At 41.9% G+C, this 23,758-nt stretch overlaps 1 protein-coding gene across 1 annotated transcript in view; it reads left to right on the forward strand.

Moving 5' to 3' along the window:
* Nucleotides 1-23,758, forward strand: part of Lrrk2 (leucine rich repeat kinase 2) — a 144,672-nt gene that overhangs the window by 54,497 nt on the left and 66,417 nt on the right. The window contains exons 21-32 of the mRNA XM_032885325.1: nucleotides 1,146-1,264; nucleotides 4,561-4,630; nucleotides 5,163-5,380; nucleotides 6,846-7,096; nucleotides 7,368-7,516; nucleotides 10,187-10,280; nucleotides 12,514-12,700; nucleotides 14,562-14,743; nucleotides 16,375-16,604; nucleotides 16,935-17,062; nucleotides 18,918-19,136; nucleotides 22,448-22,649. Of these exons, the coding sequence (XP_032741216.1) occupies nucleotides 1,146-1,264; nucleotides 4,561-4,630; nucleotides 5,163-5,380; nucleotides 6,846-7,096; nucleotides 7,368-7,516; nucleotides 10,187-10,280; nucleotides 12,514-12,700; nucleotides 14,562-14,743; nucleotides 16,375-16,604; nucleotides 16,935-17,062; nucleotides 18,918-19,136; nucleotides 22,448-22,649 (2,049 nt within the window). The remainder of the gene's footprint in view (nucleotides 1-1,145; nucleotides 1,265-4,560; nucleotides 4,631-5,162; nucleotides 5,381-6,845; nucleotides 7,097-7,367; nucleotides 7,517-10,186; nucleotides 10,281-12,513; nucleotides 12,701-14,561; nucleotides 14,744-16,374; nucleotides 16,605-16,934; nucleotides 17,063-18,917; nucleotides 19,137-22,447; nucleotides 22,650-23,758) is intronic.

Consider the following 23,758-nt stretch of genomic DNA (forward strand, 5'->3'; position numbering starts at 1 on the left):
TTATCTTTGAAAACTATGACTCTATTTTCAGCTTTATTTTTGAAAACTCATAATCTCTGGCATCTTCAGCTCTTACTCTTAAAAGAATTATTGCTGATCATGAATTCAATGATACATGTGCTTGCCTATGCTAATCATAGTTCTCGGTCAATGATAAGAGTTTGCCTAGAGTACATGAATTATGATGTCTTGGGATCAGCCCCCAGTACTGCCAAAAACCAAAAATAAATGATTTAAAAAATGAATGCCATTTAAGCCCAAGTATGAAATCCAAGTGAATTATATTCAAGATTGTTGAATGTCCAGTAGTCTAAGGTCTATTTTTAATATTTAAAACCAACCTTAAAAAAATCTATGAGAGGGTATAGAGAAATGGAAAAACCATTGGCCGTACTTGTTTGCTTTTTCCCTTTGTCCTCTGTACTATGTTTATGGTAAAATGTGTGACTGTCGGGTTTCTTGGCTTATTCCTTCTGAACCCTGAACAACTGTGAGACACAGACCTGCTTGTCACTAGTCAGCACTCAAGGCTGACTCTACCACAGGGGTTCCATCAGCATTTGAAGAAAATAATACTCATTGGGTTTTAACTGAAACACCAACATCTTTCACTATTTTTATTCTCACGTTCAAAGGGAAATATTGTGTTTCTTGTGTGGATGCATGTGTGTATATTGTATGCAGAGGTGTATTTCCATGGAGTATCAGGTATACATAAGGCTCATTGCCTTACTTCTTGGAAGCAGGGTATCTATCTCACTGAACTGGGAACTTAGCTTTTCCATTAGTCTGGAAGGCAATAAGTCCCATCAAATCCTTTTGTGTCTGCCCCCTTTCCCTTAGAGCTAGGGTTACACTGTGCCCCTCAGTGCTTGGGTTACACTGTGCCCTTCAGTGCTGGGGTTACACTGTGCCCCTCAGTGCTGGGTTACACTGTGTCCCTCAGTGCTGGGGTTGCACATGTGCTCAGGACACATGACTTATGGCTATCAGTTTCCAAACTCTGGTCCTCATGTCTGTGTGATATGCACTCTTTACCACCGAGCCCATGCAATTTCTATTAATGGAAATATTTAGACTTCTGTGGCTGACTGATGACACTCAGATCTTTCTCACGTTGCTGTTACTTTTCAACTTCAAAACAGGCAGCGAGAGCTCCTTTCTCGTGAAGAAGAAGTCCAACTCAGTTAGTGTAGGAGAAGTTTACAGGGACCTAGCTCTGCAGCGCTGCTCACCAAATGCTCAGAGGCATTCCAGTTCATTGGTAAGTTGTGCGGTGTCTACATTAAGTGTTTGGTCCTGACAGTCCCTTGATGGCTGAACTCCTGAAAAGCTAGGCGTGATTGGCAGGGAGTTACCTGATACACAAATGAGTACACATGAAGACATATTAGTTTATAACTTATCTTAGATACATACAGACATACACACACACACATACAGATACACACATATACACACACATGGACACACACACACACACATACACACACATACACAGACACACACCCCACACACACACAGACACACATAGACACACACACAGACAGACAGACACACACACATATACACACAGACACACAGACAGACAGACACACAGACACACAGCACAGACACACAGACACACACACAGACACACACACAGACACACACACACACACATAGACACACACAGACACACACATACACACACACACACACACACACACACACACACACACACACACACACACACAGACACACACACACACACACACAGACACACACACACAGACACACACAGAGACACACAGACAGACACACACAGAGACACACAGACACACACACACACACACACAGACATACACGCACACACACACAGACACACAGACACACACATATACACACACAGAGAGACACAAAGACACACACAGACACACACAGATATACACAGACACACACACAGAAACACACACACAGACACACACAGACACACACACACACACATGTACACTAGTATTTTTTTTTAACGGAAAGACACATTTCCACCCAGGGCTCCATACTGAGAGTTACACTCCTTTTAGGTTTACTTTGAAAGGTTAATGCTGACTTGTGCTTGAAGCTTGATCACAATGCGGTGCTGACGATTTCTGTTACAATAGAAGCCCTTCATTTGTATCTATTTATTATATGTGTTTAAGGCTTATAATATGAAATGATTATTGCAATAAAGTAAATTAGCACGTCTACCTCACGTAATTTACTGTCCTGCTGGCACGGACAAAAGCACCATAGATTCCCTTTATCTGACACAGCCTTTCGTCTGTAATCTCCTTAGGAATTTTTAAATGTCCGGTGTTTTCAGATTCAGTCTTTCTGACCTCTGGCTGTGAGGGTTTTATTTGGGTTTTTGAAGACGGTGCTGCAGGCTGTGCACTTTCAAGGCTCCTCCTCCTGAGCGTGCAGCAGCCGTGCTGCCCTGCTGTAAACAGAGATGCTTTCCTGCCTTTCTCCGGTTCCTCAAACTCTGTACCGTTGGCTCGGCTTGCATTTCTTTGCCAGCCTCCCTATCTCCCCATGTTCTACTCTTTATTTAATTCCCTTATTTATTTTCTTTTTTGACAGTTGTATATATAAATATAATGAACTTTAGCCATTTTCACTCCCTATATCCATCTCTCAACTTTCTCTCTCTCTCCTGCTAAAACTCTTTTCCCTAAAAACCTCCCACCTACTTCCATGTCTCCTGTGTGTGTATGTGTATGTATGCATATGTGTATGTGTATGTGTGTGTATGTATGTGTGTGTCATGTGTGTCTGTGTGTGTCATGTGTGTTTATGTATGTCTGTATGTGTGTGTCATCTGTGTCTGTGTGTGTGTATGTATGTGTGTCTGTGTCTGTGTGTATGTGTATGTGTGTATGTGTATGTGTGTGTATGTGTGTATGTGTATGTGTGTGTGTCATGTGTGTCTGTGTGTGTCTGTGTGTGTCATGTGTGTCTGTGTGTGTCTTTGTGTGTCTGTGTCTATGTGTATGTGTGTATGTATGTGTGTATGTGCATGTGTGTGTATGTGTATGTATGTATGTGTGTGTGTCATGTGTGTCTCTGTGTCTGTGTGTATCTTTGTGTGTCTGTGTGTGTGTCTGTGTCTATGTGTATGTGTGTATGTATGTGTGTATGTGTGTATGTATGTGTGTGTTTGTGTGTGTATGTGTGTATGTATGTGTATGTGTATGTGTGTATATGTGTGTGTGTGTTTGTGTGTGAGTTTAATTAGGACAGCTTGCAGGAGCCTTGGTTGGATCATGGTCACCCATCAGTGGCCGCATCACTGAAGGAGGTTACACCCATTCCTCCAGTCACCATTAATTATCACTAGTCCCCCAGGGAGGGGTGGAGCCTCATGAGCCTTTCCATGGCGAAATGTTGGCAGGCTCAGCTTTATGCATGCCTTATGTGGTCAACCACAACACAGTGTTCAGAAGTGCAATGGCTGCATCCGACCAAGAAGGAGTCTCTTAGAAACCAACTTCCCCACCCTCCAGCTCCTTTGTTCTTTCTGCCCTCTCTTCCACGATGCTCCCTGAGCCTTGGAGAGGGTGGATGTAGTTGCCCCATCGAGGGCAGGGCACGTCATCATCTCATATTCCCGGTGCTTTGTTAAGTCTCTGATTAGCCACCACTTGCTGCAAAAAAAAGCTCCTGAGATGGTCAGCAGGGGGGGACCCATTGGACACTCCTGCTGACCGCAGTCCTTGGGAATCACAGCAAGGTGGAAGGAGACAGCTGACCTCTGACCTCACGCACGTGCCCGGGCATGTCAACCTCACTCAACGTCTATCACTCAAAATTAATAAATAGAAAAAGAAGATTGTCTGAAGAAAGCTGAGCTGTATAGGTCTAAACGTGTTTACTTTTCATTTCTGTAAGCTCAGCCTATTGAGATCCCCACCCCACCCCTGCTAAGCGATTTGGTCAGTGTCTCATATGTATGTATCTTATTGTACCTGGTAAATAATGTGACATTTGAAAATAGAATTAAACCAAAGACAAGTTATTTTTGCTTCCCTTAGTTTGAACTCAGGAAGATGAGTAGAGAGAGTGATTGTAGCCAAAAAAGAATAAATTAGGTCCCAGGATTTGTATATGACAGTTGTAATTACAGATTAGGTAGTTACAGACTTGCTTCAGTCAGTTGATGGAATTGATTGTGTAAAACTTTCTGCCTCAACTTGTGCCATTCCATTTCTTCATACTTAAAACTTAAAAACATGACGGTCTGCTGACGCTTCTGAACTCACAGCTCTCAGAAGGCCAAGACTGGAGGGTCCTGAGTTCTAGGCCAATCTGATCCTTCTATAAGTACATGATACCAAGGGGCAAGGGGCAATACACAGGATAGTTGAGCAGTAATTTGAAGTTTTATCTTCATTTTTGAACTCTCTGCTCTTGCCTGATTTTCTGCAATAATTTCATTTCTTAGTTGCTTCTACTTAGAAATGTTCTCCTCTCAAAATAAAAAAAAAGGTGACATAACAAATGATAGACATTTTATTTAAGTCATTATTTATTTAATAGGGTCCTGTTTTTGATCACGAAGATCTACTGAGACGAAAAAGAAAAATACTGTCCTCAGATGAGTCTCTCAGTAAGTACGGGGAAATGAGTTTAGTTACATAGATATTTGGGGCGGAATCTATTGTTTTTTTTAATTCGTTTTGATTACTTAATTTTTAAAAAAGTTTTGCTGCCTATTTGAACTTAACACAGCTTTCATATGTATTCACTTAATGATCAAAGAGGCTACTAAAAATCTACTTTTTAGGACTGTTATCAGAGTTACGTTTTCATGAGTTTTCTGAAATCCAAATTATGTTTTTCCCAGCCCCATTCTTCATTATCATCCATAGTTCTTGTTTTCACTCCACCCATGTTAAATACGCTTATGCACTCTGCATTCTAACCACTAGAGGGCACGCTCCACAGTTTGGTGCTCTCTGCATTCTAACCACTAGAGGGCACGCTCCACGGTTTGGTGCTCTCTGCATTCTAACCACTAGAGGGTATGCTCTACCGTTTGGTGCTCTTGTAGAGCCTGCCTCCTGAAGTAAAGAGGGCTCAGTCCATTTTCACAGGCTAATTCATTACATTTCTGTCTTTTGTTGTTTGGGAAAAACAAGGATCCTCAAGGCTGCAGTCCCATACGAGACAATCAGATAGCTCTTCTTCTCTGGCTTCTGAGAGAGAACACATCACGTCTTTAGATCTTTCTGCCAACGAACTGAAAGATATTGATGCTCTGGGCCAGAAGTGTTGCCTCAGTAGCCACCTGGAGCATCTCACCAAGCTGGAACTTCACCAGAATTCACTCACGAGCTTCCCACAGCAGCTGTGTGAGGTAAAGCCTGTTTGCCTTGTAACTTCCAAGACCCTGCGGGGCACCACATGACCCTACTCGTTTGCTTGGCTAAGCACATCTGTATAAACACATTTGTAAGAACCCCCGAGAACCGGGAATGTGTCCGTGTCACCTTAAGGGCAGACATTAAAGGCTTCCTCTTGGAGCGGTTCTTCCTAGAGCTAGCTCAGATTTGAACTCTCTTCTCCTTTCCCCATGACGCCTGTAGTCTCCCTCGCAAAGGGCATTTGCTCTGTTTGGATTGAACAGTACAGGAAGCATCCAGTGGGGGAAGGGATAAGGGATCATTTCGAGAAATCTTTAGGAGTTTTACAAGGAATGAAGCATTACTGACTCCCAGTGACCCACTGACCTGAGAGCACGCAGTCCTGCAAACAGACTTATCAACCCATAGCCATTTGGAGTCCAACTCCTATGGTAGATATTTGTTTTATAAAGTGTATTTTGACATATGTCCTATTTCTGGCATTCATCACCACAGTATACATATGCACATGCATCACGCTTGGCTTAGGGCCTTGGTAGAGTACAGAATTTAAGATTCTAACATTGCCTTAGCTTTGTTTGTAAAAGCTGATCTTATAGGAAATCCAAGGCAAGGAAAGTTGGCTGTGACACGATTCTCTTAAAGCACAGTTCTCAAACCTGCGGGTGGTGACCCCTTTAGGGGGACAAATGACCCTTTCACAGGGGCCGCATGTCAGCTATCCTGCATATCAGATGTTTACATTATAATCCATAACAGTAGCAAAATTACAGGTATGAAGTAGCAGTGAAAACGTGGGTCACTGCAGTCACCGAGACGTGAGCAGTGTTCAAGGGCCTCAGCTTTAGGAAGGTTTGCACAAACGGACTGGATACACAACAGGATAGCAGTCCTTGGTGTTAAGTGATCTCAGGGTGCGTTGCTAACTCTGGCTGGGAGCAGCAGACAAAGTTACAGTCTCAGAATGGCAGACTTTTTTTTTTTATAACAGTATATCCCTACAGTTACGTCTGTCTTTCAGATCTGGGGCAACCATTATCCCATTACTTTGGGTTTCACACAGCCTTTCAGAAATTCCTACACACTTTAATATGAATTACCCCACAGGAAAGCCTGCTTCTGATAGACTTAACCGTGCATGTTGGATAGCATTGCGGTAGCCCTGACTCCACCTTGCAATTCGCAGAAGCAATTTCTATAAGTAAGCTGAACTGAGGTCTCAAATTTATATTTCTGAGCCTGCTTTTGACAGTCTCTTATGGAATTTCCCCTGTTTTAACTCACACTATAGCAGGAATTGTTGGCCTACTAAGTGTGCTGACGTTCCAACAAGCTTTGTATTTTCAATTAAAAAAAATTCCAGAAGGTTCCAGTTAACCAATGTTAGGGAAGCCAGAACCGGGCTGGACTTATCTCTCAAATGCTCAGTATGGGATATTTAACTTTCTTTCTTCCCAGACTCTGAAGTGCTTGACACATCTGGATTTGCACAGTAACAAATTCACCACCTTTCCCTCCTTCGTGTTGAAAATGCCAAGTATTATCCACCTAGACGCCTCTCGAAATGACATTGGACCAACAGTAGTTTTAGACCCTGTGGTGAAATGTCCAAGCCTCAGACAGTTTAACCTGTCCTACAACCAGCTCTCTTCCATCCCAGAGAACCTGGACCAAGTGGTGGAGAAACTGGAGCAGCTCCTACTGGAAGGGTAAGAACGGACCCACTAAGGCAGCAAGGAAAATCACATTGCACTGAACTTAGCAGGGGTGAGAAATGATGGTGCTATTTCTGTAACAATGATTTGAAGTAAGCATGGCCAAGGGTGAATGCGGTTGATAATTAAGGCCATTTTGTCAGTTGGAATCCTCACAATTAATTTTAAGAGGCTTACAGCTGTACTTAGAGCTTAGATTGATTTAATACCTTTACATTCTGCTAGCATTCACATTTTAACCCTCGGTTTTGCGTTTCCCAACTAGAAACAAAATATCTGGGATTTGTTCTCCCTTGAGCCTGAAGGAACTGAAGATTTTAAACCTTAGTAAAAACCACATTCCATCCTTACCTGAAGACTTTCTCGAGGCTTGCCCGAAAGTGGAGAGCTTCAGTGCCCGCATGAATTTTCTCGGTAAGTGTCATGTTCCGATTTCACCGTCACCTTCAAGGCCTTCAAGGGACACAGATAAGTGTTTTAGGAGGGGAGTTACAGGGGATGTTTCAGGTAAAGTATCCCAAAGTTCTGCAAACCAACTTGGCAGATTGAGGATAAAAGTGAGCCGTCAAGCCAGGGAAAGGTTTTGGAGAAAAGAATGTAGACACGTATTTAATGAGAGCGGACCAGGGGAGCTTGATCCCACTTATAAGACATACTGGGAAAGGTAAAACTGTGGGTCCAGTCAAAAGAGTTACAGTTAGCATGTTCTAGGGAAGAGAAGAGGAAGACACAGTGATGATGTACAGATGTCCTGTTTGTCAAACCACAGACGAAACTGACTGGAGACACTGCTGTGTCAATATTGGCCCCTTGTCACTTGGTAGCAGGAAAAAGGTGTGTGGGGAGGTAGGGGTGGGGGTTGGGGGGAAGAGAGGAATTCGGTCCTCTTTGCGCACATTTTCTACACAACGAAAACTGTTTAAAATTGTATTTTCATTGGAGCTGGAGAGATGGCTCAGTGGTTAAGAGCACTGATTGCTCTTCCAGAGGTCCTGAGCTCAATTCCCAGCAACCACATGGGGGCTCACGACCATCTGTAATGGGATCCGACAGTGGACTCACATTTTAAAATGTTTTCAAAATTGTCTGTGGTTTTAAAAAAAAAAATCTCAGCCTACTGCTGCTATCATAGGAAAAGAAATTACGGTCTCACAGCTTGCAAATGATCATCACACTTGTTCATTTTCATCTCTTGAACTAAAGAGTTCCCGTGGCTGCCTACATGCACATGCAAACATTGCTAATGCTGTTGAAGAACAGATTTTTAAAGTAAATTATTTAATTAAGATATAATTGAATTATTTATTCTTTCCCCTTTCTCCTCCCTCCAACCCCTCCCATACTCCCGTGTCTCTGCATTTACACATATGCAAATAAACATGTAAATGCAACCTGCTGAGTCTGTTCAGTGTTGCTTGTATGTACATGTTTCTAGGGTTGACTTCTTGGTGTAGGATAGCCACCTAGGAAGGACTAATCTTCCTCTCTCAAGAGTTTTTTGCCTGTAGATCTTCATAGGCAGGTAGGGCCCCATGAGAGTTCTGTCCTCTATGTTGGGATGTCAACTGGTTTTGAAATTGTCCAGGTCCTGTTCAGGTAGCTGTGCTGTTGACATGTCGTGGGTATAGCTTCTCTGTCATATCTAGAAGACACAATCCTGCATCAGATGTCCTGGACCTCTGGCTCTAACAGTCTTTCTGCTCCTGCTTCTGAGACATTCTCAAGCATAGGAATTCGATTACAGGTGTATCTGTGGGGACTTGCTAGCCCCCACAGTTAATGTTTACCTGCATTTTAACTACTGTGGCTTTCTTTGCAAGACGAATCTTCTTTAATGAGGGGTGGGGACACACTTATCTGTGGGTATAAGGAGACATATTTAGAGTGCAATTAGAAATTATACTGGTTTAGGAAAATGGCAGTCACAGGTTCTCCTCCAAGATCCATGACTCCACTACTCATACATGACTATCTAGGCTTCTAAGACCAGCATTGATTTTCTTCTGTTGATCGGGCCTTAGATCCAATTAGAGAGCTTGGAGTTCCCACCAAGATATGGGTACACAGTTAGGTAGACCCTGACATTTGCTTATTGTTGTTCGTAGGCCTCACCGCTAGGTAGGACTACTGACCCCTCCCTTGGATGACTGCCTTTCACCTTCCGCTGCTACTACGGAAGCTAGTTCTCAGGGAGGCCATTGAGTGTCAAATCCAGCTAGAGTCCTCCAAGTCATGTGTCCAGAGAACTTTGTGTCTTCAGCGGCAAGATGGCAACAGGAGTAGTTTATGTTGGTTTAGGAGTCTCTTAGACTACCCTGACCATTAACTCAAAAGGAGGTTTCCTGGACTTAGACAACCTACAGCTCTTGGAGAAGTTGCTATCATTCTAAGTAGCATTACTCCATTCATTTGCTTCCTCTCTCTCTCTCTCTCTCTCTCTCTCTCTCTCTCTCTCTCTCTCTCTCCCAATATTGTTCGACGTAGTAGATAAAGGCCTAATTTCATTCTTCTACTTGTATTTATCCTGTTTTTTAGCATCATTTATTGAAGATGTTCTTTTTGCCAGTGTGCCTTTCTAGCATTTTCATCAAATATTAAATGGCACTGGTGATGTTCACACACGCTTGGGTTTTCTGTTTTGTTCCATTGAGCTGTATGTCTGGTTTCGCACAAGCACAGTGCAATTTTAGTTACTATGGCTCTGTCATACATTTTATCTAGAATGGTAGCCCTCGGGTTTTCTTTGGCTCTCTGGAGTCTTATATGGTCCCATATAAATGTAAGGATTTTTTTCCCCATTTCTGTGAAGGATGTTGCCAGGATCTTGGTTGGGATTGCATTGAATCTATAACTGCTTTTGGTAGAATCGTCATTGTTACAATGTTAATTCTACCAATCTATGAGCACCGGAGGACTCATTACTTAGTGGCCACACTGTTATCTTATAAAGTAAAATTGTTTTATTCTGTGAGTATGAAAATGTTAGCCACACAAGTGACACGTGACTGGAAACTATCTGTACGAGTTTATCAGAAATCTAGTGAAGATGAGTGATACGTCTATTATCTTGTTTTATTTCTTCAGCTGCAATGCCTGCCTTACCGTCTTCCATAACGAGCTTAAAATTGTCTCAGAACTCTTTCACGTGCATTCCAGAAGCGATCTTCAGTCTTCCACAGTGAGTCCATTGTTACTTTGAGTCCATTGAGCTGTGGCATAACTTTTAGGAGCAATGGTTTGATGTGAGCATGTATATTATTCATTTATAAACCCACTTCACATTTAAAAAAAACCCTCAAAATTCAATTCTTTTTTGGTATATGAGAGTTTGAGTCTTTACTAGACAAAAGGTATATCTCTAAACCTTTGTAGTAACTTCTCACGCTTTAGTATATGAGCATTCTGACTAATAATTACATTCTATAGCCAAATAAGACTGGATGTTCACCAGATGATTGTTAATTTCTTTTGGATTTTAGCTGATCACAGGTATCCATTTGTTGCCTGAACATTGGTAGCTGAAGTTGTATTTGTTTCAGTAACATTTTCTATGAAGATTAGGAATGAATATATACATATATTCACACACACACACACACACATACACACACACACACACACACACACAAATCTGCATAGTGATGTGGCTGGGGTTAAGGGACCTCCTAATTTCTTCAAAGACCAAAACAACAAGCATTAATTCAGTTTTAAGTGTATTGTCATTTTAAGAACATTTTAAGAACAGTTTTATTCATGCATTATAAAAAATCACACTTTGTATGTACTTATATGAATATCGTAGGCAAATAGCAACCAGCACCTAGTCACAGAGAATGTTAGACAGACTCATTGGTGCAAATCTAACTGCAAAACCCCACTCCCTGTTCTAATTGTTCCCCACGGGCCTTCTCTTTGATCTTCCTAATCATTTTATAGGACAACTTCTGTTTATCATTTCCTTTTTATAATCTTACTAGGGAGACAAAACATCTCCCCAAAAGTCACACTTCATCTGTGTTGATGGGCTTAACTTCAGACTTTCAATTCTTACATAGTAGCTCCTATTAAACATATTTTAAATATATTCCCCCCAAATCATTAAGATCATTTATTGGGAAACAGCTGACATAAAGATGATCTCTTATGCCCACCTTACCTTCTTCCTGTCTCCCAGCTCTTGATTTCATCAATACTATCGTTGGGCACACATCTCCATACTTTATGTTCATGTTTTAAATTTTCTCTTGTTTTGCAAGTCCACACATAGTTATTCAGCTAGAGATAACTATGATTGCACCCAAAGAGATACTGCTCTGCAGAATCCTAGTGACTCAAGTCCATGGCAGGTTAGAGTAATGAATGTAATATCTAAGACAGCCAAATTCTTTTCCTAGTTTTCACGTACTTTTCTATGGCAACTAGAACAATATATAGTATATTTATTTTTAGAAGAACACAAATGTGGCTTTGTAGACCCAAACTCTTTCTTGTTAGACAGATGGTGTTGCTATGTGAGTTTAGAATTCATTCATTAAGCTTCCAATACACTGAGTGGAAGCATAATGTACACAGAAATATTGAGGTCTGAAAAGTTGAGAAACTGCCATGTGAGCAGGGTTCACGGCTTATTCATGCTGGGTCCCATGCTTACTGAGACTAGCTAGTGAAATGGCGTGCTCACCTTTCTAGGGACTACTTCCAGAACAGAGCCTGGAAATGAATGAAAGCTATCCATGGAGGAGGGGTTAGTGGGAACTGCACAATTTATAGAGGAAGCAGAGTCTCAATGACAATTTATGTATTTGTTAGTTATAATTTCTCATTCCCCATGAGCATTTGAAAAGCACTGATCATTTCTTCATTTCTGAGAGAGATAGTATTTTTATGGTCCAAAATTTTTTTCTTTCTTTGAAAAGAAAACATATATATATATATATATATACACACACACACACACACACACGTATATATACACACATACATATATATATACACACATATATATACACGATATATATATATATATCATATCATATATATATGAATACCAAGTGAGCAGGTGAACCTCTTATATATGCACATCATGTACAATTCAAGGGATAATATATCACTTCAAGCAGTTTTTTCTTCTTGGTGAAAACATCTTATAATGAAGGAAATACACGGTACATGGTCATCATCATTGTCATCCCAAGGGAGTATGACCAGTTTTGTTTCTGATAATCCCCATTCACTTCTGCCTTTTCTTCTAAGTACTTTATGAATATACAATCTCAAATTCATGCCTCTGTGCAACCGACGCAGTTTTAAGTTAATTTCTTAGCCTCAGTCTTGTAAAATCCCTCGCGCTATCATTTTGCGTTCTTTGAAATCTCCTACTCTGCTTTCAATGGGACATCATGTCGTTCCAGCTTGCGGTCCTTGGATATGAGTCACAACGACATTGAACACCTCCCGGGACCTGCACATTGGAAGTCTCTGAACTTAAGGGAACTCATTTTTAGCAAGAATCAGATCAGCACCTTAGACTTGAGCGAAAACCCACACATATGGTCGAGAGTAGAGAAGCTGCATCTCTCTCATAATAAACTGAAGGAGGTGAGAGGCCGTCTTTGTTTGAAGTTACCAGATTTCAGTTTGTGCTATCACAATTATTTTTAAATCTGTTGATATTTCTTACTTCGTGAGTAAGATGCGATTTTACTCTGAGGTAAGTAAGCATAGTCAAAGCTCAATTCCAACAAGCAAACCCCAAGAAATGTTACACATCAGGGTGTGTCTTGGGGTTTTATTGCTGTGAAGAGAAACTGTGACCAAGGCAACTGTTATGAAAGTGAGCATTTAACTGGGGCTGGCTCGCAGTTTTATAGGTCTGACCCATCATCATCATTGGAAGAAACATGGCAGGACCCAGGCAGACATGGTGCTGGAGGAGCCTAGAGTTCTACATCTTGATCCAAAGGCAGCCAGGAGAAGACTGTCTTTCACAGTCAGCCAGGAGGAGGCTCTCTCTTTCTCACTGGGCACAGCCTGAGCACAGGAGTCCTCAAAGCCTGCCTACACAGTGACACACCTCTTCCGACAAGGCCACACCTCCTCCAACAAGGCCACACCTCCTTCAACAAGGTCACACCCCCTCCAACAAGGCCACACTTCCTCCAACAAGGCCACACCTCCTCTAACAAGGCCACACCTCCTCTAACAAGGCCACACACCACCTCCCAACAACACACACACCTCCTCCAACAAGGCCACACCTCCTCCAACACCTCCTCCAACAAGGCCACACCTCCTCCAACAAGGCCACACCTCCTAATGGTGCCACTCCCTATGGCCAAGCATTCAAACATATGAATCGACTGGGGACTAAACCTATACAAATTGCCACAGTGTATGTATCTAGTTTTGAATGTATGACGCTGTAAAAGAATCACTGTTTGCCACCTCTGACCATTCACAGAGCCTGACGTACTCCAAGTCTCTCATCTTCACTGGATGACACCTGGCCTCTTTCCTACATGCCTAGATCTCCCCATTCTTCCTCTGGATGACCCCTTGCCTAAATGAATCAGCCTCCTTTTATTTACTACACATATAAGAAAAATGTTTTCTCGTCAAGTTCAAACTGTCGTCTATGTAATAGGCTTCTAAAGGTCTGATAGTTCAATGTTTCTGAATGTCTTCTATTATAAGTATACTATAGTCAGCTTAAAACCCTTTTGGTCCTGGAATGATAGCACTTACTTAGCAAACGCAAGGTCCCGTGCATCCTACTGAAGAAAATAATTTAATTAAGACAGAAAACAAAACCACTTTGTTTTGGCTGGAACATAACGTGTAAGTATTTAGAGGTTTATAATGATTGTATCTTTGCGATTTACTAAAGAACATAGGCAGTGTGAAAGAACAGAATAGAAACGCAAATAGCAGATTCTGATAAATACAAATGGCTTACTCTCCAGCATTGCATAGGATGAAGTTTATTGTTAAGGGAGATTTTATTTTTTTTTTAAAGTTACAAATAGGACCAGCTAGATAGCTCCCTGGGGGCTAACTGTGTCTAACAACTTCAGTGTCCTCTCCACGTCACACATGGTGGAAGGAGAAAATCAGCTTCTACAAGTAACACACACATCCGTGATTATGCATGTGCACGCATACACACATGCATGCATGCATGCACACACACCTGCACATTCACACACATACACATGCATACACATTCTAATGCAATTTAAAATATAATAAAGCAATCTTTATATACTTTTTTTTGCTTGTTTTTAAGAATTCATATTGCAAACCAATGGCAAGACTTTGGAGAATGCTGAACTTTATGTTAGTGCTATGCAGGGTGCTGGTGGGATCTCAGAGCCTTTCCTGCTGACTATTGTCTCGTGTCCTAGCTGTGCACACTGGTTCCCTCCCACCAACGGGTTTTATCCTTGTCTGTTTTGTTAAGATTCCTCCAGAAATTGGCCGTCTTGAAAACCTGACATCTCTTGATGTCAGTTACAACTTGGAACTGAGGTCCTTTCCAAACGAAATGGGGAAGTTAAGCAAAATATGGGATCTTCCCTTGGATGGACTGCACCTCAACTTTGACTTTAAGCACGTAGGATGCAAAGCCAAAGACATCATAAGGTCAGCTGACTGGATACTCTTTGTTCTGTTGAATTTGCCTTTCCCGTGTGTGATTTTGACGGCCATAGAGTAACACTTTAAGGAAAGTGGATGGACTATCTAACATGTACACTTGACAGGTTTTTCATTTAATGAATGTGTTTATATACAGCCACTGCCGAGGCGTTTGTAATTTTTTGTGGTACAGGGGAGGGACTTTCTCATCACCTTCTAGAGATGTTGGGTGTCTGTCTCCAACCCGCCTCACCCTTGATCACTATTAACCTTGATCCTGCTTTACTCATTGACTGAGTCAGGGTCTCTTGTTGAGCCTGGATCTAGCCAGCCTTCCCCGGAGATCTCCATCTCTGTTTCCTGGACCTGCAGGCAGACGGCCACATCTAACCTGACCTTTGAATGAGTACTGAGCTCCCAAACTCTGATCCCCATGCAGCCAAGCAGTATCACTTATCACTGAGTATCCCCCATCCCTAATGTTTCCTTTGGATTGTATCATCGAGGGACATGACCAGATGCCCGTGGCCGGCACTGATTAGTCGATATTCCTTAAAGTTCTCTTACCACACAGTTTGGTTTCTAATTTAAATAGAGGCCGTGGGTTTGAAACAGAACAAGGAAGGATATTTGAAAAGGTTTGGAAAAGTAAGGAGGAAACAGTATGATTATATTATAATCTCAAAAGATTAAAGACCTTAAAATGTAGTAATGTATAGCAGTGTTTCAAATGCATTTTTCTATATCTATTATATTTTTAAACTTCTTGTATCTATTTACTAATTTTAAGTGTGTTTTTCTCTTAAGTAATCCAGCACGTTGACTTACTCTCAGTTAATTACACATTAAGTTTACTGAGAATATCAGTGTTGGGATTATTTGATAGTTTGAAAGCTTATATAGTTAAAATGAACAAATAACGACGTTGTGTTCGTCTATACATGACTAATGACAATATATCTCCATCATAATGCCATTGATAAATATCTACTCTACTTCCAATACATGAATATGCACACACACACATATATATATACACACACACATATATATACACACACACATATATATACACACATATATACACACACACATATACACACACACATATATACACACACATATATACATACACATGTACACACATATATATGCACATATATATATACACACATATATATATACACATACACATATATATACACACACACATACACACACACACACACACACACACCACAACCAAAGCTTATCATAACCATTATCAAACCTTCATTAAGACAGGATTTGATTTCTACACTTCTTTGACTCTATGCCATTGTGAAGCTTGAACTTCATAATAGCTAAGACTTTCCCTGTGTTGTTTAAACATCCTCCCACATATATGTATCTATGTACACATTGCAGATATTGCAGATGAGATTATTTCTGGTCATGGAATGACATGCTACAAAATGTCATTGACTGCCCCGAAATCACTAATAGAACATATGCACTGACTGCATGACAGAAGGCATGTGTCTTGTTGGCTCTATGACCTTTACAATTTCACACACGTGTACTTATGCATTCACTGTGGAACAACTTAGGCCCAGCGTACTCCTCAGTAGGCTGCCATGTGGCTTCTCTTTGTCCAGGTTTCTACAACAACGTCTGAAAAAGGCCGTGCCCTACAACCGAATGAAGCTCATGATTGTGGGCAATACGGGGAGTGGTAAGACCACTCTACTGCAGCAGCTCATGAAAATGAAGAAATCAGAACTCGGCATGCAGGGCGCCACGGTCGGCATAGACGTGCGAGACTGGCCCATCCAAATACGAGGCAAAAGGAAAAAGGACCTTGTTCTAAATGTGTGGGACTTTGCAGGTACTCTAGGCATTGTCTTAGCTTCCATTTTGAATAGAAAATTTAAAACAGAGTTTCCTGATCCAGTAGAAAAAGAACCAGTGGATCCTATAAGATGATCTCAAGCCCAGGCTACAGGTGTTGCCCTTATCACAAGAGCGGACACTTCACAGAGAGCGATGCCAGCACCCAGCAGAGGCGTCTAAAGTAATCGCTTGGGTGGCAGACGGTGTCATTCTCAAAGCTATTTATTGTTTGTTCTCCTTTCAAGGACTTGCTGTTCCCCTCATCATTTCACAATGGGTCCTCCCTACTATGGGGAAGACTGAAACCTCTGATATCTTCTTTCAGGCCGTGAGGAATTCTACAGCACTCACCCCCACTTCATGACCCAGAGAGCCCTGTACCTGGCTGTCTACGACCTCAGCAAGGGGCAGGCGGAGGTCGATGCCATGAAGCCCTGGCTCTTCAACATCAAGGTGATCTCTTCTAGCGCCATGGAAACAGAGTGGGACCGTTGCTCACTGTTGTATGCTATGCTTCTGGTTTTGTTTTGTTTTGCTTTGTTTGAGTCCGAGTCTTACTATGTATCCCTGGCTGCTCTGGAACTTTCTGTGAACGATCAGGAGGGCCTTGGATTCACAGAGGTCTGCCTGCCTCTAATTTTTGAGTGTTGAGCTTAAAGTTTGAGCTATCCCATGACCAGCTACATTCTGGTTTGTTTTATGTCTTTATGGAGGGATAGATCTAAGAACAAAACAAAACAAAACAAAACAAAATAAAAACAGTTCCTACAATTGTTTTGAATGTTTTCTCTCTCTCTCTCCCTCTCCTTCTCCCTCTTCCTCTCCTTCCTTCTCCCCTTCTCTCTTCCCCTTTCCCTCTTCCTTCCCCTCTCCCCTTTCCTCTCTTTTTCTTTATTTTTTAAGTTAGAAGCATTCAGAGTTTGAGCAATGGTGTGGGAGAGGGGATCCCACAGTGTTGCATGTCACTGACCTCTGAAATCCTCATATGGTGTAAAATCTGAAAGCAGGGATACACCGCTGATTCCGATCATACTGTTTTGTTAAGGGACATGCCAACTGTCCCAACTTAAAGTGAAATATACCAGAACATACTCTGTACATGGCCAGGGTATCTCCTGTGGCCTTTTAGTAGGAAGCGTTCAGATCCTGCCTGGAGAAGAGCCCCAGACTGCTTGTCTCCTATCTTTGGTCTCACTGTTTTATTATTTAATGTCTACCTGCTGACAGCTACTCCTTTAAATATGACCTCTTGAATGGAGATTGTGGTAAGATTCCCTGAGCTCGCTGCTGTCTGTAGCCTCAGGGAGCTCTTCCGGGAGTAAAGTCCTCAGGAAAGTTTGCACCAGGAAGGACATCTGGGCACAGGGCTTGGTAGCTCGTGGGGTGCGTATGGTAATTCAGATCGTCCTCAGACATGTCTTTTCTTGACGCTATTATAGTTGACACAGACACTTGGGCAAATAGTACAGTGGTGGTGCAGTCTGCTTCTGTGGTTTTTGTCGTCCATTCTCCAAATCGAATGACTTTAAAGTGAATTCCGAGTATAAAATTCGCAGCTAAAGAAAGAAACAGAAGCGGTTTTGTGCTGCTTTGAGGTAGCTTGAGTTTTGCTGGATGTTCATTCTATTTAGAAGCACAGCTAGGAAACAACTTGCTCTGAGAAAACATTAAAGTAAAAAAGAAAATTATACTACCACAGTTATGTGGGTTTCTGGAAGTGGTGAGGGTTGGACTATAAAGGACACGATAATAATTTTTAATTATAATTATCATTTTTATTTGGGTTTAAGGGAATAATCTCAGTTGCCCCTTGCTGCTATAACAGCCTACCCAAGCCTGAGTGGTTTACAAATGACAGAGATTTCTCTCACACAGTTCTGGAGGGAGGGAAGTCGAGCACCTTGGGGCTGCGAGGCCATTCTTGAAATGTCATTTCAAGGTGGGAGGTGGGAGGGCACGAGTACGCATGCTCAATTGGTATAGAGACAAGGAGAGGACCTAACTAATCAGTTACCAGGCATCCTTTCCTGTGAGGACAGTCAATCGGTTCCTCCGGCTCTGTCCTTGTGAATTTAGCCTCCCATAGCTCCCAGCGCAAGATGGCGCCGTGTCACAGGATTGCATTTCAAGACACATGTTTTGCAGGGATATTCGTGCTCTAGCAACAAGGAAAGATAGCTGTTATTATCTGGCTCTGAAATCTTTGCTGCAGCTCGGAGTTTCCTACATAGCAGATTTCAGCAGGAATGTAACCAGAAAGGGTTTTATTTTTCCGGAAACAGGAAGTGTCTTGTCTCTGTTTCCATAGGCTCGTGCCTCTTCTTCCCCGGTGATTCTGGTGGGCACACATTTGGATGTTTCTGATGAGAAGCAGCGCAAAGCCTGCATAGGCAAAATCACGAAGGAACTCCTTAATAAGCGAGGATTCCCCACCATCCGGGACTACCACTTCGTGAATGCCACTGAGGAGTCGGATGCGCTGGCAAAGCTCCGGAAAACCATCATAAACGAGAGTCTTAATTTCAAGGTGGGAGGATGTGCGCCCCCTGCAGGCTACTAGATGGTCAAGGTGGGCGAGTGTGTGCCTCCTGCGGGCTGCTCAATAAACACACCTTTCTCTTTGCCACATTATGCTGCTGCTTAGAAATGTCAGAAACCTTGAGGAGAGAGCAATTATCTGGAAATTGTGGTTTGTTTTTTTTTTCATAGCTCAAAGCGATGAAAGTTCTTTCATTTTAAAATTATTTATTTATGCCACACTTCATTTATAATTCATAGAAGTGGGAATAAAAATAACTAAGGATCATGAGAAGAGGGGAAGAATGTTGCCAGGACACTGAGAAAATCATCAAGACGCTTGCTCCCTCAGCTTTCTCTCCAGAGTTTCCATCCAGAGGCTAAATGAGGAGGTGGTACCCGGGGCCTCCTGTCTTCTGCGACACCCGGTTTTCTAGCACAGTATTCTTAACTTTCCTAGTGCCAAGGCCCGTTGATAAAGTTCTTTATATTTCTGTGACCCCCCAACCAAAAAATTATTTTTGTTGCTACTTCATAACTATAGTTGTGTTACCTTTATGAATCATAATGTAAATATCCGTGTTTTCCAATCATCTTAGGTGACCACTGTGTAAAGGTTATTTTGTAGGGGTCCCGTGAAAGGATGGTTTGACCTCCCCGCCCAGCCCCAAAGTGGAATCATGGTGCACAGTTTGAGAACCACTGCTCGAGCAGCTTCCTTTGGGAGCCCCTGTTTTGCTTGTATCTTGATCATCCTTCCTGTTTCCTTTTTAATTCTTGTTCTGATGGTTTCAATATTTTCCTGATCCAATCTTTGCCTCTTAACGTTACCAGTTGCCAAGACCACTGGTCGGTTTTCACAATCTTTAAAAAAAAAAATACCTAATTCAGAAAGCTAGGTTTCATTTTAAGACTTGTGTTTTAAATTCCTGACACTCTCTTTGATAAACCACATGTTTAGGAAAAGATTAATAAATGGGTCACCAGGAAGAGTGCTCCTTTCTAGTACACACAAGAAGGGAATATGGTTGAAATTTCTAGAAAACGCTCTGGTTGCTTCAGAGTGGCAAACACAATGATAGTCTCACTGTTGGCTCTGAAGATGCCAGAATGGAACCAGAGCCCCTTTGGGCCTGCATATCCCAGAGAAATTACTTCCCAGGCCACACATATTCTCAAAACAGCTCCAATTTGCTTGTGAAAGGATGAACTCCCGCTGTGGACTGCAGCGCCCTGTCAGCTCAGCTCTGTCACACTCTTGCAGCTTCTGCTCCTCTCAGAAATGGGCCATCGATGCTGGATTTGTCTCTGTAGTGCCCCTGTGGCTATAATTGCACCTGAAGAATGTCTTTGATACTTGGAGCAATTTTATCAGTTTTTTTCTGTTGTTGCTAAAGCATATAGTAGATATTTAAAAGTCCATTTCAGAAGGTGAGTTTGTTGTGTAAAGGCCTGAGTTTGGTGGAAGCAAGCCTGTAAGAAAGGTGGTTGGTCGGTAGTGTGGGCTGATGCCCACAGAGGTGAGCCGGTCAGTAATTCAGGTTCAAGCTACGCTGGGACAGCTACAGGTTATCTCTGTCAATCAGTGAGGCCAGATTCCTTCTACATACACACAGGCCTTTCAAACCACTCTGTACAGAGAAGCAAAATATGCTTCCTGGAATGGCAGCTTTATTAAAAAGGAATGGGTGTTGCTAATGGCTTCCTCCTTCTGGCATGCTGGTTTGAGCATGCGCTGGCTTGCTTCGGTGGTTCGTTCAGAGAGAGGCGTGTGAGCCCCAGCTTTCTGGGACCTTGTTTCTGGTTGACGCTTGCAACCCTTCTTCAAAGAGCAGCTTTGAATCTATTAGAGGTCGTCCAGCCCCACCTCATTTGTCTTTTCCTTTCACCTTGACTCTCTCCCAATCTTTCCTTGTGTTTATAAACACGCACCTGTGCTCTTTAGAAGGGCTTTTAGTGATCCCATTACCAAGGAAAGGAGAAAGGAAGGAAAGGTCAACACTGCAGTCAATTTGAACCGCACCGCTTTCGATTCCCTCCAGCCGGATGTGTGAGCAAACATCTTGCTGCCCGGTGACGCCCTTCGGTACTCCTCCCTCGCTTGGTTTGCTTCCTGCGAGTCCTTCACTTGTTTCTATAGTTCTGCTTCCTTCCTAAGCTTAAAGCATAATCTTGAAATTGAAGTTTTACGTCGTCTTAATTTATGAGTAATGAAGAAAAACATGACGGTTAATAGGATTTCGTATTGATTTCTGGGACAAGGGTCCTATATGCTGAATGACTATAGAAAAATATGGAAGCAATAGCTCTGGATGCTGGAGGAAAAGCTCTTGGTGCAATTAGGCAGGAGGGTGACACGGTTTTGTGTTTGTGTGTCATGGAAAGACCCAATTATTAGAATCTAAGAGTCAAGTAGAAATTCTGATGTGTGGAACTAAGGTAGGCAGTTTATGGGTCCAGACGTGGGGAGAGGTTGCCCCCTGGTGGTGATCAGAGGCAGTTGACTGCTATTTTTAGAGTTGCATTTCTCATTAAAACTAGATTTTTTTTCTTTTCTTTTTTTAAACTGGATTTTTTTATTTACATGTCAAATGTTATCTCCTTTCCAAGTTTCCCGTCCACAAACCTCCATCCAACCCCCTCCCCTTCTCAAGGGTAAAAAAAAGTCTAAAAAAAGATATCTGTTATAGAAACTACTATCTCAAGATTTAAAAATCTTGCTCTCTGTCTCTCATCGACTGCTGCAGACGATGGGCTTTTTGTCAGGTTGGGACCATCAGCATTTAAATAAGTCCCATTGTCTAGAGTTACAGTTCCATGAGAAAACAACTATGTAAGGAGATTTCACATTTCCAGGTCTAACTCTTGGTATCTACAATTCACTAATCCAGTATTTGTGGGTATATTTTTATCTCAGAAAGAAATACCTCAAGGGTCGCATAACAGACTAATGTCTTACACTCCCCACCCCAACCCTGTGGTTTGCATATAAACTCCATGCATTACAAAATGAGATCATTCATTCTTGGTTAGTTATTTTGCCTTTGTTTTTGATATAGAATTTCTGTATTCCTAGATAACGATTTCCATGCTGTTTTATTCGTAGATGATTTTCTACAAATTGACTCTATGTCCATAATTTTCTCACTTTAGTTTTATCTCCTATTCATTACCATTTAGATAGGTTTCACATCATGTTTAAATTTTATTACGAACATGCACACCGTGCAACAGCTGTTATGGCTGAATTTACCACCTGACCCATCTGTGATTTAAACAGATTTTTTTTTATTTTACACCTTGTCATTTGTAATTTCCTAGATCCGAGATCAGCCTGTGGTTGGGCAGCTAATTCCAGATTGCTATGTAGAACTGGAGAAAATAATCTTATCGGAGCGTAAAGCTGTGCCAACGGAGTTTCCTGTAATTAACCGGAAACACTTACTCCAGCTGGTGAAGGAACACCAGCTGCAGCTGGACGAGAACGAGCTCCCCCACGCTGTTCACTTCCTGAATGAGTCAGGTCTGTATGTCCTTCTGGTCATGTATGTTCGGTCATGACAATTCGAAGACGTATCCAAATCTTGTGTGTAACCCATATTCAAAATTTAAGAGAGGGTCAATAAAATTCTTAAACGGGTCACTGATGGGTTTTATCTTTCGGAACATTGAATCATATACCATATCCTTAAAAAACAAAGTATACTTAGAAATGTTCTGGGGACAAAGCAAAAAAGAATCTTTGCCTGGAAATGAAGGCAGACATATGGGTCCTGGGACTCAGATTTGCTACTATGAGATACTGGACCCACAATGCAACAGTGTAATGGTGCCCTTTCTTAGTAACACTCGTTGTGTGAAAGTTGTTTTTATATAAAAATCATCACTGCTGTGGTTCCCTGGGGCACTTTAGGCAGCAGAAGGTGTGGTGTAAGCTGTCTCTGTGGCTTAGTCTTTGAGCAGAGTGAACTGGTCCCAGAACCCACACCATGTCCATAACTTGTGGAACCTGTCAGTTGATTGTAGTCCCAGAGTAAATGACCAGAAAACTGCCTTGATCCTTGTATTCTGTTGAGCAGAAAATACTTTCAGGAGTCCTTTTCTTCATGATCCTTAATTCAGATATGGTGAAATATTTTTTGGTTCTTATCTATATGAAAATTAATATATCCATACTATGCATGTAGAAGGTTCAAGAGAATATTGCGAACTTGCGTTTATTAATGTATACTTTTCGATGCATGCTGGTATTTAAAATATACTTACATATGGACATGTGGTATAGACCGGAAATACTTCCCTTTACGCTGTTGGCGCTTTAGTGCTGAGGAGCGGCCAGTGCAGGGTCTCCAGGGTACTTCGCCGTGTAACCAGTGTAACCAGCTGTGTGACCAGTGTAACCAGCAAGTGTAACCAGCTGTGTGACCAGTGTAACCAGCTGTGTAACCAGAGTAACCAGTGTAACCAGCTGTGTAACCAGTGTAGCCAGCTGTGTAACCAGCGTAACCAGCTGTGTGACCAGTGTAACCAGCTGTGTGACCAGTGTAGCCAGCTGTGTAACCAGTGTAACCAGTGTAACCAATGTAACCAGCCATGTGACCAGTGTAACCAGCTGTGTGACCAGTGTAACCA

Source organism: Rattus rattus, chromosome 1 (assembly GCF_011064425.1).
Source record: "Rattus rattus isolate New Zealand chromosome 1, Rrattus_CSIRO_v1, whole genome shotgun sequence".
Classification (NCBI taxonomy): domain Eukaryota; kingdom Metazoa; phylum Chordata; class Mammalia; order Rodentia; family Muridae; genus Rattus; species Rattus rattus.